A 14,731-nucleotide genomic window follows, 5' to 3' on the forward strand; every position below is an offset into this window, starting at 1 on the left:
GGCCTGATCTACCGTGGCCCTCTTAGCGCAGCCGGCAGCGCGTCAGTCTCATAATCTGAAGGTCCTGAGTTCGAGCCTCAGAGAGGGCAGCGCTTTTGCCGCCCCTCCTGGTTGGCAGTGGTGGACGGGGCGCCATTTTGCTGCCCCGCGGCCGCCTGAGAGGGCTCTGCGGTGGGCCCCAGCCCTGTCCCACCACCACCCGAGACCCTCCCCTGCATACCCCCCGCCCCAGGGCCCGCAACTCCCCCTCCGCGGCGAGGCGGCCCTGCAAAAAGACCGGCCCGGTGCCGCCGCGACCGTCTCTCCCCCGCCAGGAGGGGCGGCAAAAGCGCTGCCCTCTCTGAGGCTCGAACTCAGGACCTTCAGATTATGAGACTGACGCGCTGCCGACTGCGCTAAGAGGGCCACGGCAAGCCGGCTCCGGGCCGGGCCCTCAGCGGCCCCGCGGCGGGTACCGGCGGCGCGGACTGAGGCGAGGCCCGGTGGCGGCGGGGAGGGGCGGGGCCATGCGCGGCGCGGGGCAGGACGAGGTGGCCGAGTGGTGAAGGCGATGGACTGCTAATCCATTGTGCTCTGCACGCGTGGGTTCGAATCCCACCCTCGTCGCGGGACCCCACCCAGGGGCAACCTTTTGGTGCAGTCCCTGGCGTGCACGGCTCCCTCCCGCCACTCGCTGTTTTGCCCTGCCAGCTTAAATACACGTCTGCCCCTGGATCGCTGCTCCCGCTTGCTGGGGACCTGCCTTGCTCTTCCGTGCAACGTGCCAGGCCCCACGCTCCCGTGCAGGAGCGGGGTACCGTGCCCCCCCGTTCCCCGAGCCCTCCTGCCAGCCAGCTGCGTCTCCTCCAGGAGGCAAAGCACCAAACCCTGGGCAGGGAAGGGCAGCAAGAGGCTGGCCGTGCCGGCCGGGCAGCGACGCGGGCACACCCTGAGCCTGGGCTCCGCTTTCTTCCCTTCTGCTGTCTGGCAGCCAATTTATTCTTCTCTGCACCTCGCACGCAAGCCCTGTCGCGCCCACGGGAGCCAAAAGCCAGCCCTGGACAAAGGTGTGTCTCGCTGAGCCATCCCCGCGCCCCAGAGGTGCTTTTCCTGAGGATGGCACGGCTGCTGGCTGTTGGCAGCTCCCTCCCCTGTCTGCAGCAGTGCTCGCAGTGGAGGTTGCTGGGGAGAGGAGAGGGTGAGCGGCTGCAAGGTGAAGAGGAAAGAGGTAAAAAACCGCCTGCTGGGAGGTGTTTAGCTGCCGAATTCCCGGCGGTCTTGCAGAGAGGGAAGCCTCGCGTTTCTCAGAGCGTGTCTGTGCTTCGACGCACCTGGGGAAACGTGTTGCGCCAGCCTTGCCGGTGCCTTCCCCGCTCCCACCCCTTCTTTCCGCAGACAAGGCTGTGGCCAAGCAGCGCCGTGGCCCGAGGCAAGGCGAGGACGCTCGGTCTCAGCTGCCCGTGCTGCGAGCCCTGCTCTGGCTTTTCGACCTTCCCTAGGGCCACCTTTCCTTGCCGTGCCTTGGGGAGATGCCCCTGGGGACCCTCCGTCAGCCTCTCCCGAGCCAGAAACAGTCATAGGGCCGCAGGGGAACACCGGCCCCGTCCCGTCCCGCTGCCGCGAGACGCCGCGGTGCTTGGCCGGCTTCGCCGCCCCGGGAAAGGGGATGTCCGTGCCGGGACAGCCAGGCGCCCTACAGGAGGGATGCGGGAGATTTCCTGGGGAAAAGGCATGGGTTTCGGTGCAGGGGGTTCCAGCCCCAGAGGAACACCCACTTGCAGCTGGAGAGGGGGACGTGGGCAGGGGCGGTGGGTGCGGGCTCCCCCTCGGGTGGTGGTGCGCGGCCTGGGGGCTGCTGCAGCAGGATGGGACCTGGGGGCTTGCAGGGCAGAGGCAGCCAGGAGGGGAGACAAGCTGACTCCCTCGGGACACCCTTGGACCCTGCCGGGCCGTGTCCGCCCCGGCAGACACGCGCCCCTGCCCTGGTGCGCGGTGACGCGGCCTCCTGGGGGGGACGTGCCAGCCTGGGTGACGCTGTGGAGCATCAGCCCACCTGGGACCCAGCAATTATAGGGGACGTGTGGCGGCATGGAACTGGATCATCTGCGGCCCCGGGGCGGCGCACGGCAGCCAGAGCCTGGTTCTCCCCAGCGGCACCGGCTGGGCTTCGCTCCCCGGGCTGCAGCCAGTGGCCCTGAAGCACCCCGGGTCTACCCCGGCGAGGACGCGGGCAGCCAAGGATGCTCCGTGGCTGCGGTGGAGGGGCAGCCGCCTGGGTGGGTCTGTCTGCGTCAGGATGCTGCTTCCTGGCACCGGGGTGTCCCGCTCGCCCATCAGCCGCCTGGGAGCGGTCCCCACGTGTCCTGCTGCCGGCAGGTCTCTGAGACCCCGGGGCAAGCCCCAGGCGAGAGTGCACTGGATGCAGGCGTTCCTTGGAGATGGGATGCAGTGGGTCCGTTGCTGCTCCAAAATGTACCTTCATATTTGGCTTTCAGGAGACATTTTTGGGGCAGGGGCAAGCTTCCACCCTCCAGCTGGTCTCAGAGACTTCCAGCCCTTCGGTTGTTGGAAATCAAAATGCAGAGCGGTGAAATTGGAGTTGCAAAGTGCTGCTGGGGCTGGGGATGGGAAGGGAAATATAGTGAGTATTTGTCCTGGGCTTATCTGCACGAAGAACCTGGGCTGAGATGGCCACACATCCTGGATCCATTGCAGAAGTTAAGAAAACGGTCTGACGTGTTTGGTTTGGTGAAATTTTCTCATTTTTGTCATTCCTCCAGAGAAAGTCATGTCTCAAGCAGAAAATGCTCATTCCCTGAAATGAATAGGGGTTGGAAAAAACAGTCCTTGTATTTCTCCTAAATACTTGCATTTCCAGGAAGAGCTCTTTCCCCTATGGTTTTCCTTTGTTTTAATCTCATTCATTACACAAATCTGATTATTTTAACTTCTGACACGTGCCTTTTGTTTCCCCTGTCCCCTTCTCCAGGCAAAGGACTTTTTTCAGTACACAGATCTGCTCACATTCAGCAACATACCCTTTCTAAATGCCCCTGTGCATTTATTTCAAGCATTGCTGCATCTGTGGATGATATTCTGGGACACGATGGTCCAATGTGAGCAGAACCTCAAGTACTTAAACTGGGTTGCAACACTGAAACACACAGTGAGGCTGCAAATCAAAAGATCCTAGCCTGTGTCTGGAAGCCTGGAAGGGAGTTCCCCCAGGAAGGGCTGTCTTCCCTGGGATCACAGGAGTGCACAGAGGCACAAAAAAAAAAAAAAAGATGGAAGATGATTAGTGAAGGGGAAGAAACCCTGATTGGCAAAAGAAGGGTTTAATTCTTAGGCTGTGGGTCCAAGGTGCACCTGTGGCATCATTTTATTATTCAAGACTGGTGCAAAAAGCAGCAAGGTAAAGCTTAAAATAAAGCCTTATCTTTTCCTGCTCACCAAATTGCCATTTAGGAGGTTGTGATGAAAGCACAGCCTTCTGCCTTACTCCAGCAGGCTGTAAGGTTGGTTCTGTTTGAAGCACGTGTCCTCCACTGCACCTCGGAAAAGCTGATTTCCTTTTTCCCCTTCCCGAATGATGATAAAAATAGCTGGGCTTGACCGCAGCACCTCTGAAAGGCTTTTTTGTCCTTGCAGGCTGGGCAGGGAGGAGTCACTAGGGTCAATTCAGTGCTATCAACCATGGCTCTGCAAGACCAAGTCACCCTAGGAACTAAAATGACCCCCAAAACCCTACAAGGCATGTCTTTAACAGCAATGCTGACAACCCCTGGCTCCACACATGCATAGTACATGTGCCCTCGTACTGCCATGGTTTATTCTGGGGCAGATGATGTTTGTGGCTTCATCTGGGCTCCGCTGGCGTGAAATGAAAAGCCTTCTTCAAACTTTAGTTGCCCCTAGAGCCTGATGGCTCATTCCCCTGCTTGGGACCATGTCAGCGACTCCCTCTCCCCAACATGCAGGTGATTCACGTTTAAGTGCAGGTAGGGACTTTTGCACTCCCTGGCTGTTTAGCAGCTAACAGGCTTTCAGCAGAGCAATCCGGTGCCACGCCACAGCCTGTAATTAAAAATGTCTTGATGATGTCACTCCATCACAAGGAAGCATAGCTGTGAACTTCTGGCTCACCGCTGTTAGCATATCCAAAGAGCGGGATGGAAAAGTTCTTGGCCTCGGAAATCAGCTCACGGTGCAAAATCAGTCACTTTTGGCGTGCGTCACCTTCAGGGGTGGACTCCAGAGCCCATGATTACTTTGCTTGTAAAATGTGATGTGCCTTCCAACCAGAATTCATACCTCAGACATGAGGAATAATAACAAAAAAAAAAGGCAAAATCCTCTAAGTGGATCCAAAAGCATAACGTTTTGCTTATGCCAGGCTTGCTCAAGTCTTCATCTGTAGTACCTGGGCAGCTGAGGCAGGAGAAATGTCCTCCAGCATTTTTCTCCCAGCTGTGCATGGTCCCCCAGCACCCTCACCCCTGCCGCCCCCCCGGTTTTCCTGCGGTCGATGAGACCGCTGTCGCAGGCTTTACCTACAAATGCATGTTTCTTGTGTTCAGCCTACATCCCTGAGCTCACCTCAGGTGGACTTGGGACCAGAATTTGTTGTGCTCGGAGGAAGATGGGGAGTGATGCGCCAGGGATGCGCCTGCCCTAAATTCTGCTGAAACACTCTCCTGCCTGGTGGCATAAGACCTAAAATGTACTTTGGCCTTAGGAAGCAAGGTAATTAATGGCTGTAGCCCAAATCATTTCAATCTTACTCAGTATGAAATGGAAGCAAAACATGACAGATGAAAGAGGGAACTGTTTAATCAGTCGGGGGAGCTTTCCAGGAGAAAACTGCCGGTTGTTGGGGAGTTTCAGGCGGAAGGTATGCACCCGCTCCCCCCCAGGGGCTGGGGCACCGTATAAAACCCCGCTCCGTGCCCTGCCCCACAACCTACTCCCAGCTGCCGCCGCCGCCTCCGTCTGGGTAAGTCGAGACAGGCTCCGTCTCCTCCCCACTGAGCTGTTGCTTTCACCGATGCCTGGTGCCCGGTCCTCCGCAAGAGTTCAAGGTTTGTTACCTGCCTCCCTCCCACCTCCGGAGGGTGTCAGGGAAGGGTTTATTTCTGCTCCAGAATGAGGAGTTCAGGGGGTTGCGGGATGCAGGGCTTGCAGGGTCCGTAACCACATAGCCAGGTGCAGCCTGCATGGTTTTCCTTGCTGAAGAAAAAAACAGAATAGCACATGCCCGGATTGGAGGGATTGATGTGTCCCCATTTATGGAAGGGCATCAGAGGTCCCTTATGTTTTGGGATGGGATAGCTCAGCTTGCATTAAGTCCAGCTCACTCATGTTGTATTGATTTAAGTGGGTTTTGCTACAACTAGATGCATCTCGGTGAGCATTTCGCTTGCTGAAGGCTTGCTGTCAGCTTGAAGGCAGGCAGCGTGCAGGAGTGGGTCTGCTCTCAGTGCTCGCAGCATCTGGTGCCTCCAGCTTCCCCAGACGTGCAGCTCAAACCAAATTCCTCGCTTCTCCCAAGTGGGTTGTGGGGCGAGGGAAGGGGGAAGCTGGCTCCTGCCCATTTGGAAAGCCTTCCTTCGGGCTTTCTAAACCATCCAAGCTCACCCTCTAGCTAGTTCTCCTGCACCTCTATTATGGGAGCTGCTGAATGAGGGCTCAGCAGGGACGGACCAGCCGCTGCCTTGCATTTATGCCCTGGCTCTGGCTTTCAGGTGTACGTCCTCGCCGAGCGATGTCCTGCTACGACCTGTGCCTGCCCTCTTCCTGCAGTCCCCAGCCGCTGGCCACCAGCTGCAGCCAGCCCTGCTTCCGTCGCTGCGGGGACTCCACCGCCGTCATCCAGCCCCCCACTGTCGTGGTCACCCTGCCCGGGCCCATCCTCAGCTCCTACCCGCAAAACACGACAGTGGGGTCCACGGCGTCGGCGGCAGTCGGGAGCTACCTCCGGTGCTGTGGGGTCCCTGTGGCCTCCGGCAGTCCCAGGGGGCTGGGGAGGGGGGGCCTGCTGTGCCTGGGCAGCGGGCTGTAGGGGTGTCCCCCGCCGTCACCTCCTCCCGCCGATGCCAGCAGAGCGGCCGTGTCGGGAAGGACGAATAAAGCACAGGACCAAGACTGGGGAAGAGGACTAAGGAAGTGCCCGTGGGTTTCCCAGCTGTGGGGGGCACCTGCAGCCCCCCCCAGGAGGAAGAGAGCCATGCGAGCTTGTCACTCGAGACCGTGCCTCTGTATACCTTTCTCTCGCTAAGCCTTACTTTATATTTCCATGTAGGTCTCACACCCTGCAGTGCTACACAGCATTTACTACTGGCTGGGCGAAAATGCTTATAGCAGGCTGTAGACGGAAGATGATAGTCATGGGGTGGTGGGGCAGAGGAACACCTTGTAGGGATTGGCTTGTCCCGGAGTGGGGTTTATCCATTTCTTTACCGAGCACTGGAAATGCACTTCTCATACTCTGAACTGGTTTATTTTCCTTCTCCTTCTCATTAAAGTCATGCTACATCATAGCCTGAGTCTTTTGGTGTTCCTTGTGCCTCTGGTCTGGAGGGGTAACCTGCTTTGGAGGCAATTTGTTGCTGGGAGGGAGGTTTCTTTTTTGTCTGAAATGGGAGTTTCTGCTCCTCAGCTCCGCACCGTGCTGACATAAGTGTGTGGTTTTGCTGTGACCAGCCTGAAGGCAACTTTCTCAGCCTGGAAACCTCTCCTGCTGCCCCATAGCAAGGACCTGCTTAGGGAGGACTTCCCACAGGAGCAGACTTGTTGCCCGTTCCCTTGAAGGTTTGACATTTCAAAATGGCATTTACCCTGCATTTTGCAGCAATTTTTTGGGTAAGCTAAGGAGGATGGATATGGGGTCAGGGAAAAAAGGCAGAAGTGGGCTTCTTGGGAGATGCTCCTTTGGATGGTCATCTGATGCCCAACTCACACAATGTTTTATGAGTGATGATGAAGAGTAAAAAATTCCTAAGATACACCAGGGCAAAACAAGACCTCAGGCATTAGGCTCTTTATTCTTAGTCTTTACAACAGCCTGTGGCAAGAGAGGCCTTATACAAATAAGTACGTACTGACTCAAACATAGATAGCCCAGGTGCCAGTGAAGCATGTGATGTGTCTGCATCTGGCTGTACCTCGTAACGAAGCAGCAGAAATGTTTTGTTCTGTGCTGCTGCATGCACGCATAGACATGCATATGTACAGGTGTGACATTTGCCTCGAGTGAGCCCTATGAATAACATGAGCTGAATATACCTGTGTCCCCCTGCTAGCTCAGTATGACGGCTCAGGGAATGGCATCCCACCGTGGACATGGGTGCACCTTGTCCAGCAGCCCATGCCACAGTAGCATCCCTGGCCCTGTCAGAGAAGGAGGGGTGCCTGCAATGTGAAACACGGTGCAGGGTTACCCAGGTTTCCTCTGGACACACAGATATTTGGGAGCCCAAATTTGCTGAGACCTGTGACTGAACACTGATTGATCAGAGGTGCCATGGGGAGAGGCATCCTAACATTTCTGATAGACACCAAGCATGATGGACACTCAGACATGTGGTAATGCCATCAGGAAAGATACGTAAAAATAATAATAAGGACATGAAGAAAAACTTCTAATTTCCCATGTGCTCCAGACACAGAGGCAAGAGCAAAAGCTGGACTGGAGCTGTGCAGGGAGCTTTGCTCTGCTGCTGAGTGCAGAGACTTGCAAGTCCTGTGCCTGTGAGCTGGTCAGTTAGAGGAGGACAAGGATAATTCCCTCCTTGGCCCCAGCCACGGCACAGTGAGCTCCATGCTGAGATCTTCCCAAAGACTAGGACCCAAGATTTTAGTTGAACACATAAGAGAACTGGACAATAATTGTTTTACAGGGAGGGGGTGCAGGTGTCTCTGGAAAAAGATGCCAGGCATTGAGTAAAGCCTCTTTTTAAGATGCCATGTATCATCAAGCAGAACCTTTCCAGCCGATGAAAGGAGGAATAAGAGTGCAACTAAGTCCTCCATGGGTACTGTTTAAATCTTTCATACCTTAAGCATTTTGGTAGCATGACAATTTGCATAAAGCTTATGAGTGTTTATAATGAGGGATTATGCTGAGCTTGAAAGCATGTTGGTCTTCAAAAGCATTTGACCAAGCTCAACTGGTTTTATTGCTCAGCAGATCTTCACAGAGGTGCTCCTAATTTGGAGAAAACTTACGTGGCAATTGCTCAGCAGTCAGAGCACCAGGAGAAGACAGGTGTGGTTTCACATCCCTCTTCCAAGTACTGCTCAGATATTTTTATCCCAGCTCCAGAAATTGTCTGTGGAGATTGGATGCAATATTCTCCTGAACACTGCAATGAGGAAAAGCATTGGATTTCCAGCAAAAGCTTCATTAGAAATCTGCAGTCATCTGGGGCTTATGCAACTGTTTTCTACCAGTCTGCTGCATAGGACAGTTCAGGGTGGAGCAGGGGGAAAGAATAATGACATTTTTATGTGGTTTTTCTCTGAATGACTCCACTGGTGAGGTTATACAGATCTTTTTTTCTGAAGATCCAGTGTCTCAAAGGAGACTAAAATCCACACAGGTCCTTGATTTGACTTGAAAATTGTGATGCCATAGTGCAGACAGAGTCGGGAAACTGAGTACCTCGGTGCCCTGCAGGGCTCCCTGTCCTAAGGGACCTGGCACCCTGTCTCCCACGGGTACTGTGACTCCTGGCTGGGAGCTGTGCTGTCTTGGCTCCCAGCTCAAGAGCCGTCCTGAATTCACTCCACCACGTATACCCCCCAGCCAGCACTTGCCCAGGGCAGGACCCCACAGACCTGCTGATCAGGCCCTAAAATACAGGTTCTTGCAAAGACAGTGCAGCCAAAGGTCCTGGTGAGAAACAGGGCTGAGATGAAAAATAATGCTTAGCAGGTGGAAGTATGCACATGGAGGGAAATAGCTGGGTCCTGGGGTTTGGTCCCAGCATTGCCTACTTATGGCTTTCAACAGCAGCAGCAGAAGTGTTTCTCAGAAAAGCCTCGAGCTTAGCCCAAAAGCAACCCTTTGGCCATGCCTACATCTGTTGTGTTTCATGTCTTCTGCTCACCTCCCATCTTCCCTCACCTGGTCATGTCCTTGGAGGAAAGCTTCTCCCTGCTGTCACTCAGCATCCTCCTCCCACAGCAGTCATTGCTTCCTGGAGACCCCTGTTTCCCTTCATTTTGTTTCTTCTGTCCTTTGCTTTGGTGAAGTCAGCTTCACCACCAGCAGAAATTACAGTGCACGAATCACGGTGGGGTACTCCAGCTCAACAGGGCCTGGGAAGGTGATGATGGTAGCTCCCCATTGCAAGGTCACATCCGTGGGGGTGTCGATCTCCTCTTTGGGGTGCATGTAACCATGGGGACAACAGGTTTCTCTGCATCTGCCTGCTTGGGGAAGCCAACAGAAGCAGCCAGTGAGCATTTCATGCAGTGGTGGGTACTTTGTCCCCCCCGGAGATGGAAGAGGTGGGAAGGAGGGATGAAGTCATGGTTTGAGTTGAAACAACTGGAGAAGCATAGAGAGTTGTCATGGAAAAGGGAAGACTGGTGTGAGTAGCAAGCGAGTGGGACCATCAGGAGTGGAAGCCCCCAGCGGCATGGGGCTGGTGATAGGGTGGAGGGATTGGTGGTGGCTGGGTGATTGCTGGGTCTACACAATCCCAGCACATCTATCTGTGGCTTCTCTGCACATCCAGATGAGAAGACAAAAATCCTGGTGACTCACAGCAGTGGGACAGGATGAAGAGACAGATCCACTGCCTGTACCTTTGCTGGGTTGCAAAAGGCATATCCTACCCCAGCACCCATGCACCAAGCTGAGGACAATGCCAGGAGGGCAAACGGGCCTCAACAGGCAGCATCCCTCATCATCCTCACTAGGGCATGGACTCCTGGCCAGAGCACCAGGGGACATGTGTCCTGGAGCCAGCCAGGTGGAGAGACAGCTCCTGGAGCTGGGAGCCTGCAGGCATGGCAGAGTGAGATGGGACTTGTTTGCCAGTAAAAATCTTCTTCCTTGCTGACCAAAGCCTTGCAACTCATTTTCCCACCAAAGCAGAGAGAACACCTGCTCTTACACTTCAGGAAGGGGAGAGAAAGTGGTTGCATGGCTGGGATAAGAGGGAGGAGAGGACACCACCAAGACAACATCCCACCCCAGGCACCCATGGACTGACTGCAGGGCAGAGGCTCGCTGCGGTTTCCCGGGGTGCCCTCCCTGCCATGCAAAGACCCTGCACCAGCCTGGGGTGCCAGACAGGCGATGGCTCCAACAAGGGCTCTGGTTCTTCCCCAGGGCTGGAAATCCCATAAAGCAGGAAAATAACAGGCCACCCACACGTGTGAGTCATGGGGGAAGAAGCATGCAAATCAAAAGGCGCTGGCATCCTGGTCTGGCCCTTCTGGTGCTACCTGTGGGAGTGGGGCTCACAGGGCTTGCACCCCAGCGAGCCCGTAGCCCTATTGGCTCCACCAGCACCATGCCTCACCCTGAGCCCAAATCATTGCCAGACATCACTCCCAGCTGTCCTACACCCCCTTCTCCTCTGAGCTTCTCCCGTTGGGGTGGGCAGTCCTTTGGGAGAGACAGGGATGAGCGCAATGAAAGCGGATCCCAAATCCCAACGGTTTACAAGGTCCTGGGAGTGAAATACTTGGGGACTTGAGTTTCAAACTCAAGAACTGTTCAGTTAAATATTGAAGGGCTGCTAATTCACGTTTGCTGAGAATTAGGTGTCTGCATGTTTCCCAAAGAGAAGGGCGATCTGGTTATCGCTGTGTAAGGTGGCTGTTGTTAGCACTGGATGTGTGGGGCTGAAGGAGCCAGGAAGCTGTGGGGAGTTATGTGACCTGGACATCATGGGGTGCAGTGTTCCCCCTGCCCGCTCCACCCCACACCTCTGTGATTTGCAGGGCAGGGGAGAGGAGCGAGGCTTGCCTACGCTGCCTATCGCTGATCATTCCTCCTGGTTCCCCTGGGTCAGCTCACAGGGTTTGGACGTACCCCAAGGAGGGATCCCTTGCTCTGGCACAGCCTGCAAAGTGACATAAGTAGCATTGGAGGCTTATTGCGGGTGGGCTGTCTGAAAATCAGCTCTTTGCCCTGTTCCCCCTGTGGTTGTTCTGCATGGAGGGAAGTCCCCACCAGCTGGGGCTCCCACAGCCGCTTGGCTTCCCACCCTGGCACAGCTACAGGCAGCTCTGCCCTTGGGGATTGTGTCCAGAAAAAATCGCCCTGTCCTGCCCGGGAGCTGTCCTCCCAGGCCTGCCCCACATGGCACCCATGGGAGTACCAGCACCAGCACCCTGCTGACCCCGACGCAGGGTTGGCAGCACCTGCGAGATGGGAAAAAAGAATGGCCGGGGGAATTTGCCTGTAACCCGGCACTCACAGCTCCTGTCCCTTGTCAAAGAGCCGCCCCAGCACTTGTGGGGCAGGGGAGAGGGAGATCATTAGCACTGGGACCATGTGAAATAGGTCTCTGAAGAGTGGTGGTGGGAGATGGGGACACCCAGGAGCCATCACCTTGTGCCCAGCACCACGGGTGGGTGGAGCAGAGGGGCCAAGGGCAGGATAAGCAGTGCTGCCCTGGCTCGTTGGTCTAGGGGTATGATTCTCGCTTCGGGTGCGAGAGGTCCCGGGTTCAACTCCCGGACGAGCCCTCCTTTTGGGCACCCACCTTCCCTCGTGGCGCATGGGGCTGTGACATAACCAGGGCACCGATTAGGGCAGTGGTACATTACACAGCAAGGTCAGTGCCATGACCTGGCTGGCAGGTCCCCGTGGGCAGCATGGACCCCCAAGAGCCATCAGCGAGGGGCTGCCAGGGGCATGGGCAGGGAGGCGGATGGAGGAAGGGGTGGGAAAGGGCGGCTGGAGGCAGCGCTGGGCACCGTAGAGCAGAGCGGGTGCTGCCATCAGCGTGTGCCCCGAGGGCCTGTTTTTGGGGTCAGGGCCGTGGGGGGTGAGCGGTGGGTCAGTGGTGGGGGGGGAGGGGAGTTGTGCAGGCCCCCACGCCTGCCCATGCAGAGGGGATGTAGCTCAGCGGGAGAGCGCTTGCTTTGCATGTAAGAGGCCCTGGGTTCAACCCCCAGCATCTCCATGTCCTTTTGCCTGCCCAGACCCCCTCCCTGCCAGCTGTGGGACAGCAAGGGCCCCCCAGGTCCCCTAAAATAGCCCTGGGGCTGCCTGCAGGCATGGCTGGCCTGTAGCTGATTCCCAACACCCGTAGGCTGCAGGTGTGCTGGGGGAAAACCAGAGCCTCAGCTGCATCCCTAACCCCAAAATGTGGGGGGCAGAGGGGCCGGGGCTGCAAAAGGGGTGCAGCACCCCAGCTCGTTGGTCTAGGAGTATGATTCTTGCTTTGGGTGCGAGAGGTCCTGGGTTCAACTCCCAGACGAGCCCTCCTTTTGGGACAACCCCTCCTTTGGGGACTGCATCCCTGCTGCTGTCTGCAGACCTGGTAGAGAATGGTCAGCCCAGTGTACCCCCCACCTGCCTGCAAATGGCACCCCGTGCTGTGGGTTTCTCTTTCAGCTGGCACTGGTTTTAGCAGCTTGGATGCTGCCGCTGCAGTGCCAGGGACAGTACAGCCTGCCCAGGCATTCCTTGGTAGGGGGATGTAGCTCAGCGGGAGAGCACTTGCTTTGCATGTAAGAGGCCCTGGGTTCAACCCCCAGCATCTCCAGCTTTTCCTTCCTGAAAACGTCCGGTAGCCCGTAGGAAACGTACCAGTTCTTGGTGCATGGGACATCCCCAAAGCTGATCTCCCTCTTGCACCAGGGTTTCTCATCCTTGCTCCCTGGAATCCCGGTGGCCGTTTCCTTTCCCTGCTATCCGACTCTGACCCTGGGCAGAGCTGCCCAGCGGGATGTGGTGGCAGCAGGGCCCCGCTCTGCCCCGACAGCCCTTTCACAACCCAGGAGGGGACGAGCCCAGGCCATGGCTGAGCTGTGTCTCTTTGCCCACAGGGCAAGGAGCAGGCAGCACCTCGCTCCTGGCACTGGCGGGACCACCCCAGCAGAGGGGATATAGCTGAGCTGGGGAGGCCGCCTGTCCCTCCTGTGCAGGGCAGCGTCCCCCCGTCTGAGCCCTGTCCCCACAGGGGCTGTGCCCAGCAGTGGGTGCGCAAAAGGAGGGCTCGTCCGGGAGTTGAACCCGGGACCTCTCGCACCCTAAGCGAGAATCATACCCCTAGACCAACGAGCCGGGGTGCACAGCTGGGACCCAGCCCCAATCCTGTCCCCCACGGCCTCGGGCACCGCACATGGCAACCGGTGCCCAGCGCAGGTGGGGGCTGCCCCGGGGCACTGCCCTCTCCCTCCCCTCTGCTCTCTGCCCATCGGCTCCCCCAGCCCCCTGGGGACGTGGCACAGGGCGATGATGGGGAGCCTCTTGCCATCTTGGGAAAGTGGTCCACACCTCCCCACCCCGCTCCCCTTAGTGGCTGTTTGCTCCCCTCTCCCACGTCTGCAAAACCTGGAAAACCCCATGGGATCCTGTGCCTCTCGTGTCTCAGGGCCACCACAGCCCCAGTCCGAGGCATTGCAGGGCTCCATGTGCACCTCTGCCTCCCCCTGTCCCAACCTGTCCCTGCTGCCACGTTTTCCTGGGAAGCAGGGAAGTCTCTGTGGTGGCCAGTGCATCCCCACACACAACTTCAGTCCCACTCTGCTCCCCAGGGCCTGGCTGCAGGGCTTGTCCCTGAAAAGGTGTGCCTGGCACCCTGGCATCCCTGGGCAGTGCTGTCCTTGAAAGCACCCCAGTGCCCGGGACAGGGTGGGGGTACCCGGGCAGCTGCGCACCCTGGCTCGTTGTTCTAGGGGTATGATTCTCGCTTAGGGTGTGAGAGAGTCAACTCCCAGATGAGCCCTCCTTTTGGCCCCCCACCACTGGGCACAGCCCCTATGGGGATGGGGCACGGACAAGGGGGCATCCCCGATGGGCAGCTCTGCCCAGGACTGCGGCGCAGGGTGCGGCACGGTGGTGGCACTGCAGCCAGGGCTCCCACAGCAGCTCAGCTGCCCACCCTGGCACAGCTATAAGGAGCTGCTGACCCAGGGTCTGAGTCCAGAAAACCTTACTCTTGGCTTGGCCCAGATCCAGCCCTGTTGACAGCTTGGGCCACCCAAGAGACACCCAGTGCCTGCAAACCCCCGAACCCCACGGTCAGCAGCTCCGGGGGGCTGGGGAAAGAAGCAGTGACAGGGATCTTCTGGGAGCAAAGAGAAAGCCAGGTCAGAGGGGGACATCAGCTTTGGGGGACCCCCCGTTCAGGAAGAAAGGCAGGGGCTGACGCTGCAAAGCACCGGCCGTTTCCACCTCTGCGAGAGCCAGGGAGATGGTTGGGAGGAGGAAAACCCCCGGAGATGGTGGGAATCGGAGATGCTGGGCACTGATGCCCCGTGGCCACCTCCAGCGGCTGGCTCCGTGGACCGGCCCCAGCAAGAGGGACCTCCGTGCTCCCAGAGTGTGCCGAGGGACACACACAGCCTCGGCTGTCCCCCCAAAAGTGCGTGGGGTGCAGAGGCTGGGGGTGCAAGGGGGTGCGGCACCCCGGCTCGTTGGTCTAGGGGTATGATTCTCGCTTTGGGTGCGAGAGGTCCCGGGTTCAACTCCCGGACGAGCCCTCCTTTTGCGCACCCACCTTCCCCAGCACCGCGTGGGGCCGTGGCGCACCAGGGGCACGGCTGCGCGGGAGTGAAA

At 57.5% G+C, this 14,731-nt stretch overlaps 1 protein-coding gene and 8 non-coding genes across 9 annotated transcripts; 7 read left to right on the forward strand and 2 right to left on the reverse strand.

The window, feature by feature from the left end:
• Positions 1 to 16: 16 nt before the first annotated feature.
• Positions 17 to 89, forward strand: TRNAM-CAU. Its single transcript has one exon. It is a non-coding gene; the product is annotated as a tRNA-Met (tRNA).
• Positions 90 to 332: 243 nt separating this feature from the next.
• Positions 333 to 405, reverse strand: TRNAM-CAU. Its single transcript has one exon. It is a non-coding gene; the product is annotated as a tRNA-Met (tRNA).
• Positions 406 to 524: 119 nt separating this feature from the next.
• TRNAS-GCU lies at positions 525 to 606 on the forward strand. The gene has a single exon. It is a non-coding gene; the product is annotated as a tRNA-Ser (tRNA).
• Positions 607 to 5,743: 5,137 nt separating this feature from the next.
• LOC104834131 (beta-keratin-related protein-like) lies at positions 5,744 to 6,040 on the forward strand. Its single transcript, XM_010571249.1, has one exon. The coding sequence runs from the start codon at positions 5,744 to 5,746 to the stop codon at positions 6,038 to 6,040; it is 297 nt and encodes a 98-aa protein (XP_010569551.1).
• A 5,576-nt stretch (positions 6,041 to 11,616) lies between these two features.
• On the forward strand, positions 11,617 to 11,688 carry TRNAP-CGG. Its single transcript has one exon. It is a non-coding gene; the product is annotated as a tRNA-Pro (tRNA).
• Positions 11,689 to 12,056: 368 nt separating this feature from the next.
• On the forward strand, positions 12,057 to 12,128 carry TRNAA-UGC. Its single transcript has one exon. It is a non-coding gene; the product is annotated as a tRNA-Ala (tRNA).
• Positions 12,129 to 12,641: 513 nt separating this feature from the next.
• Positions 12,642 to 12,713, forward strand: TRNAA-UGC. Its single transcript has one exon. It is a non-coding gene; the product is annotated as a tRNA-Ala (tRNA).
• Positions 12,714 to 13,162: 449 nt separating this feature from the next.
• On the reverse strand, positions 13,163 to 13,234 carry TRNAP-AGG. The gene has a single exon. It is a non-coding gene; the product is annotated as a tRNA-Pro (tRNA).
• A 1,349-nt stretch (positions 13,235 to 14,583) lies between these two features.
• Positions 14,584 to 14,655, forward strand: TRNAP-UGG. The gene has a single exon. It is a non-coding gene; the product is annotated as a tRNA-Pro (tRNA).
• The last annotated feature ends 76 nt before the right edge of the window (positions 14,656 to 14,731 follow it).

The sequence above is a fragment of the Haliaeetus leucocephalus genome, unplaced genomic scaffold (assembly GCF_000737465.1).
Source record: "Haliaeetus leucocephalus isolate CR32 unplaced genomic scaffold, Haliaeetus_leucocephalus-4.0 Scaffold315, whole genome shotgun sequence".
In the NCBI taxonomy this organism is placed as follows: Eukaryota; Metazoa; Chordata; class Aves; order Accipitriformes; family Accipitridae; genus Haliaeetus; species Haliaeetus leucocephalus.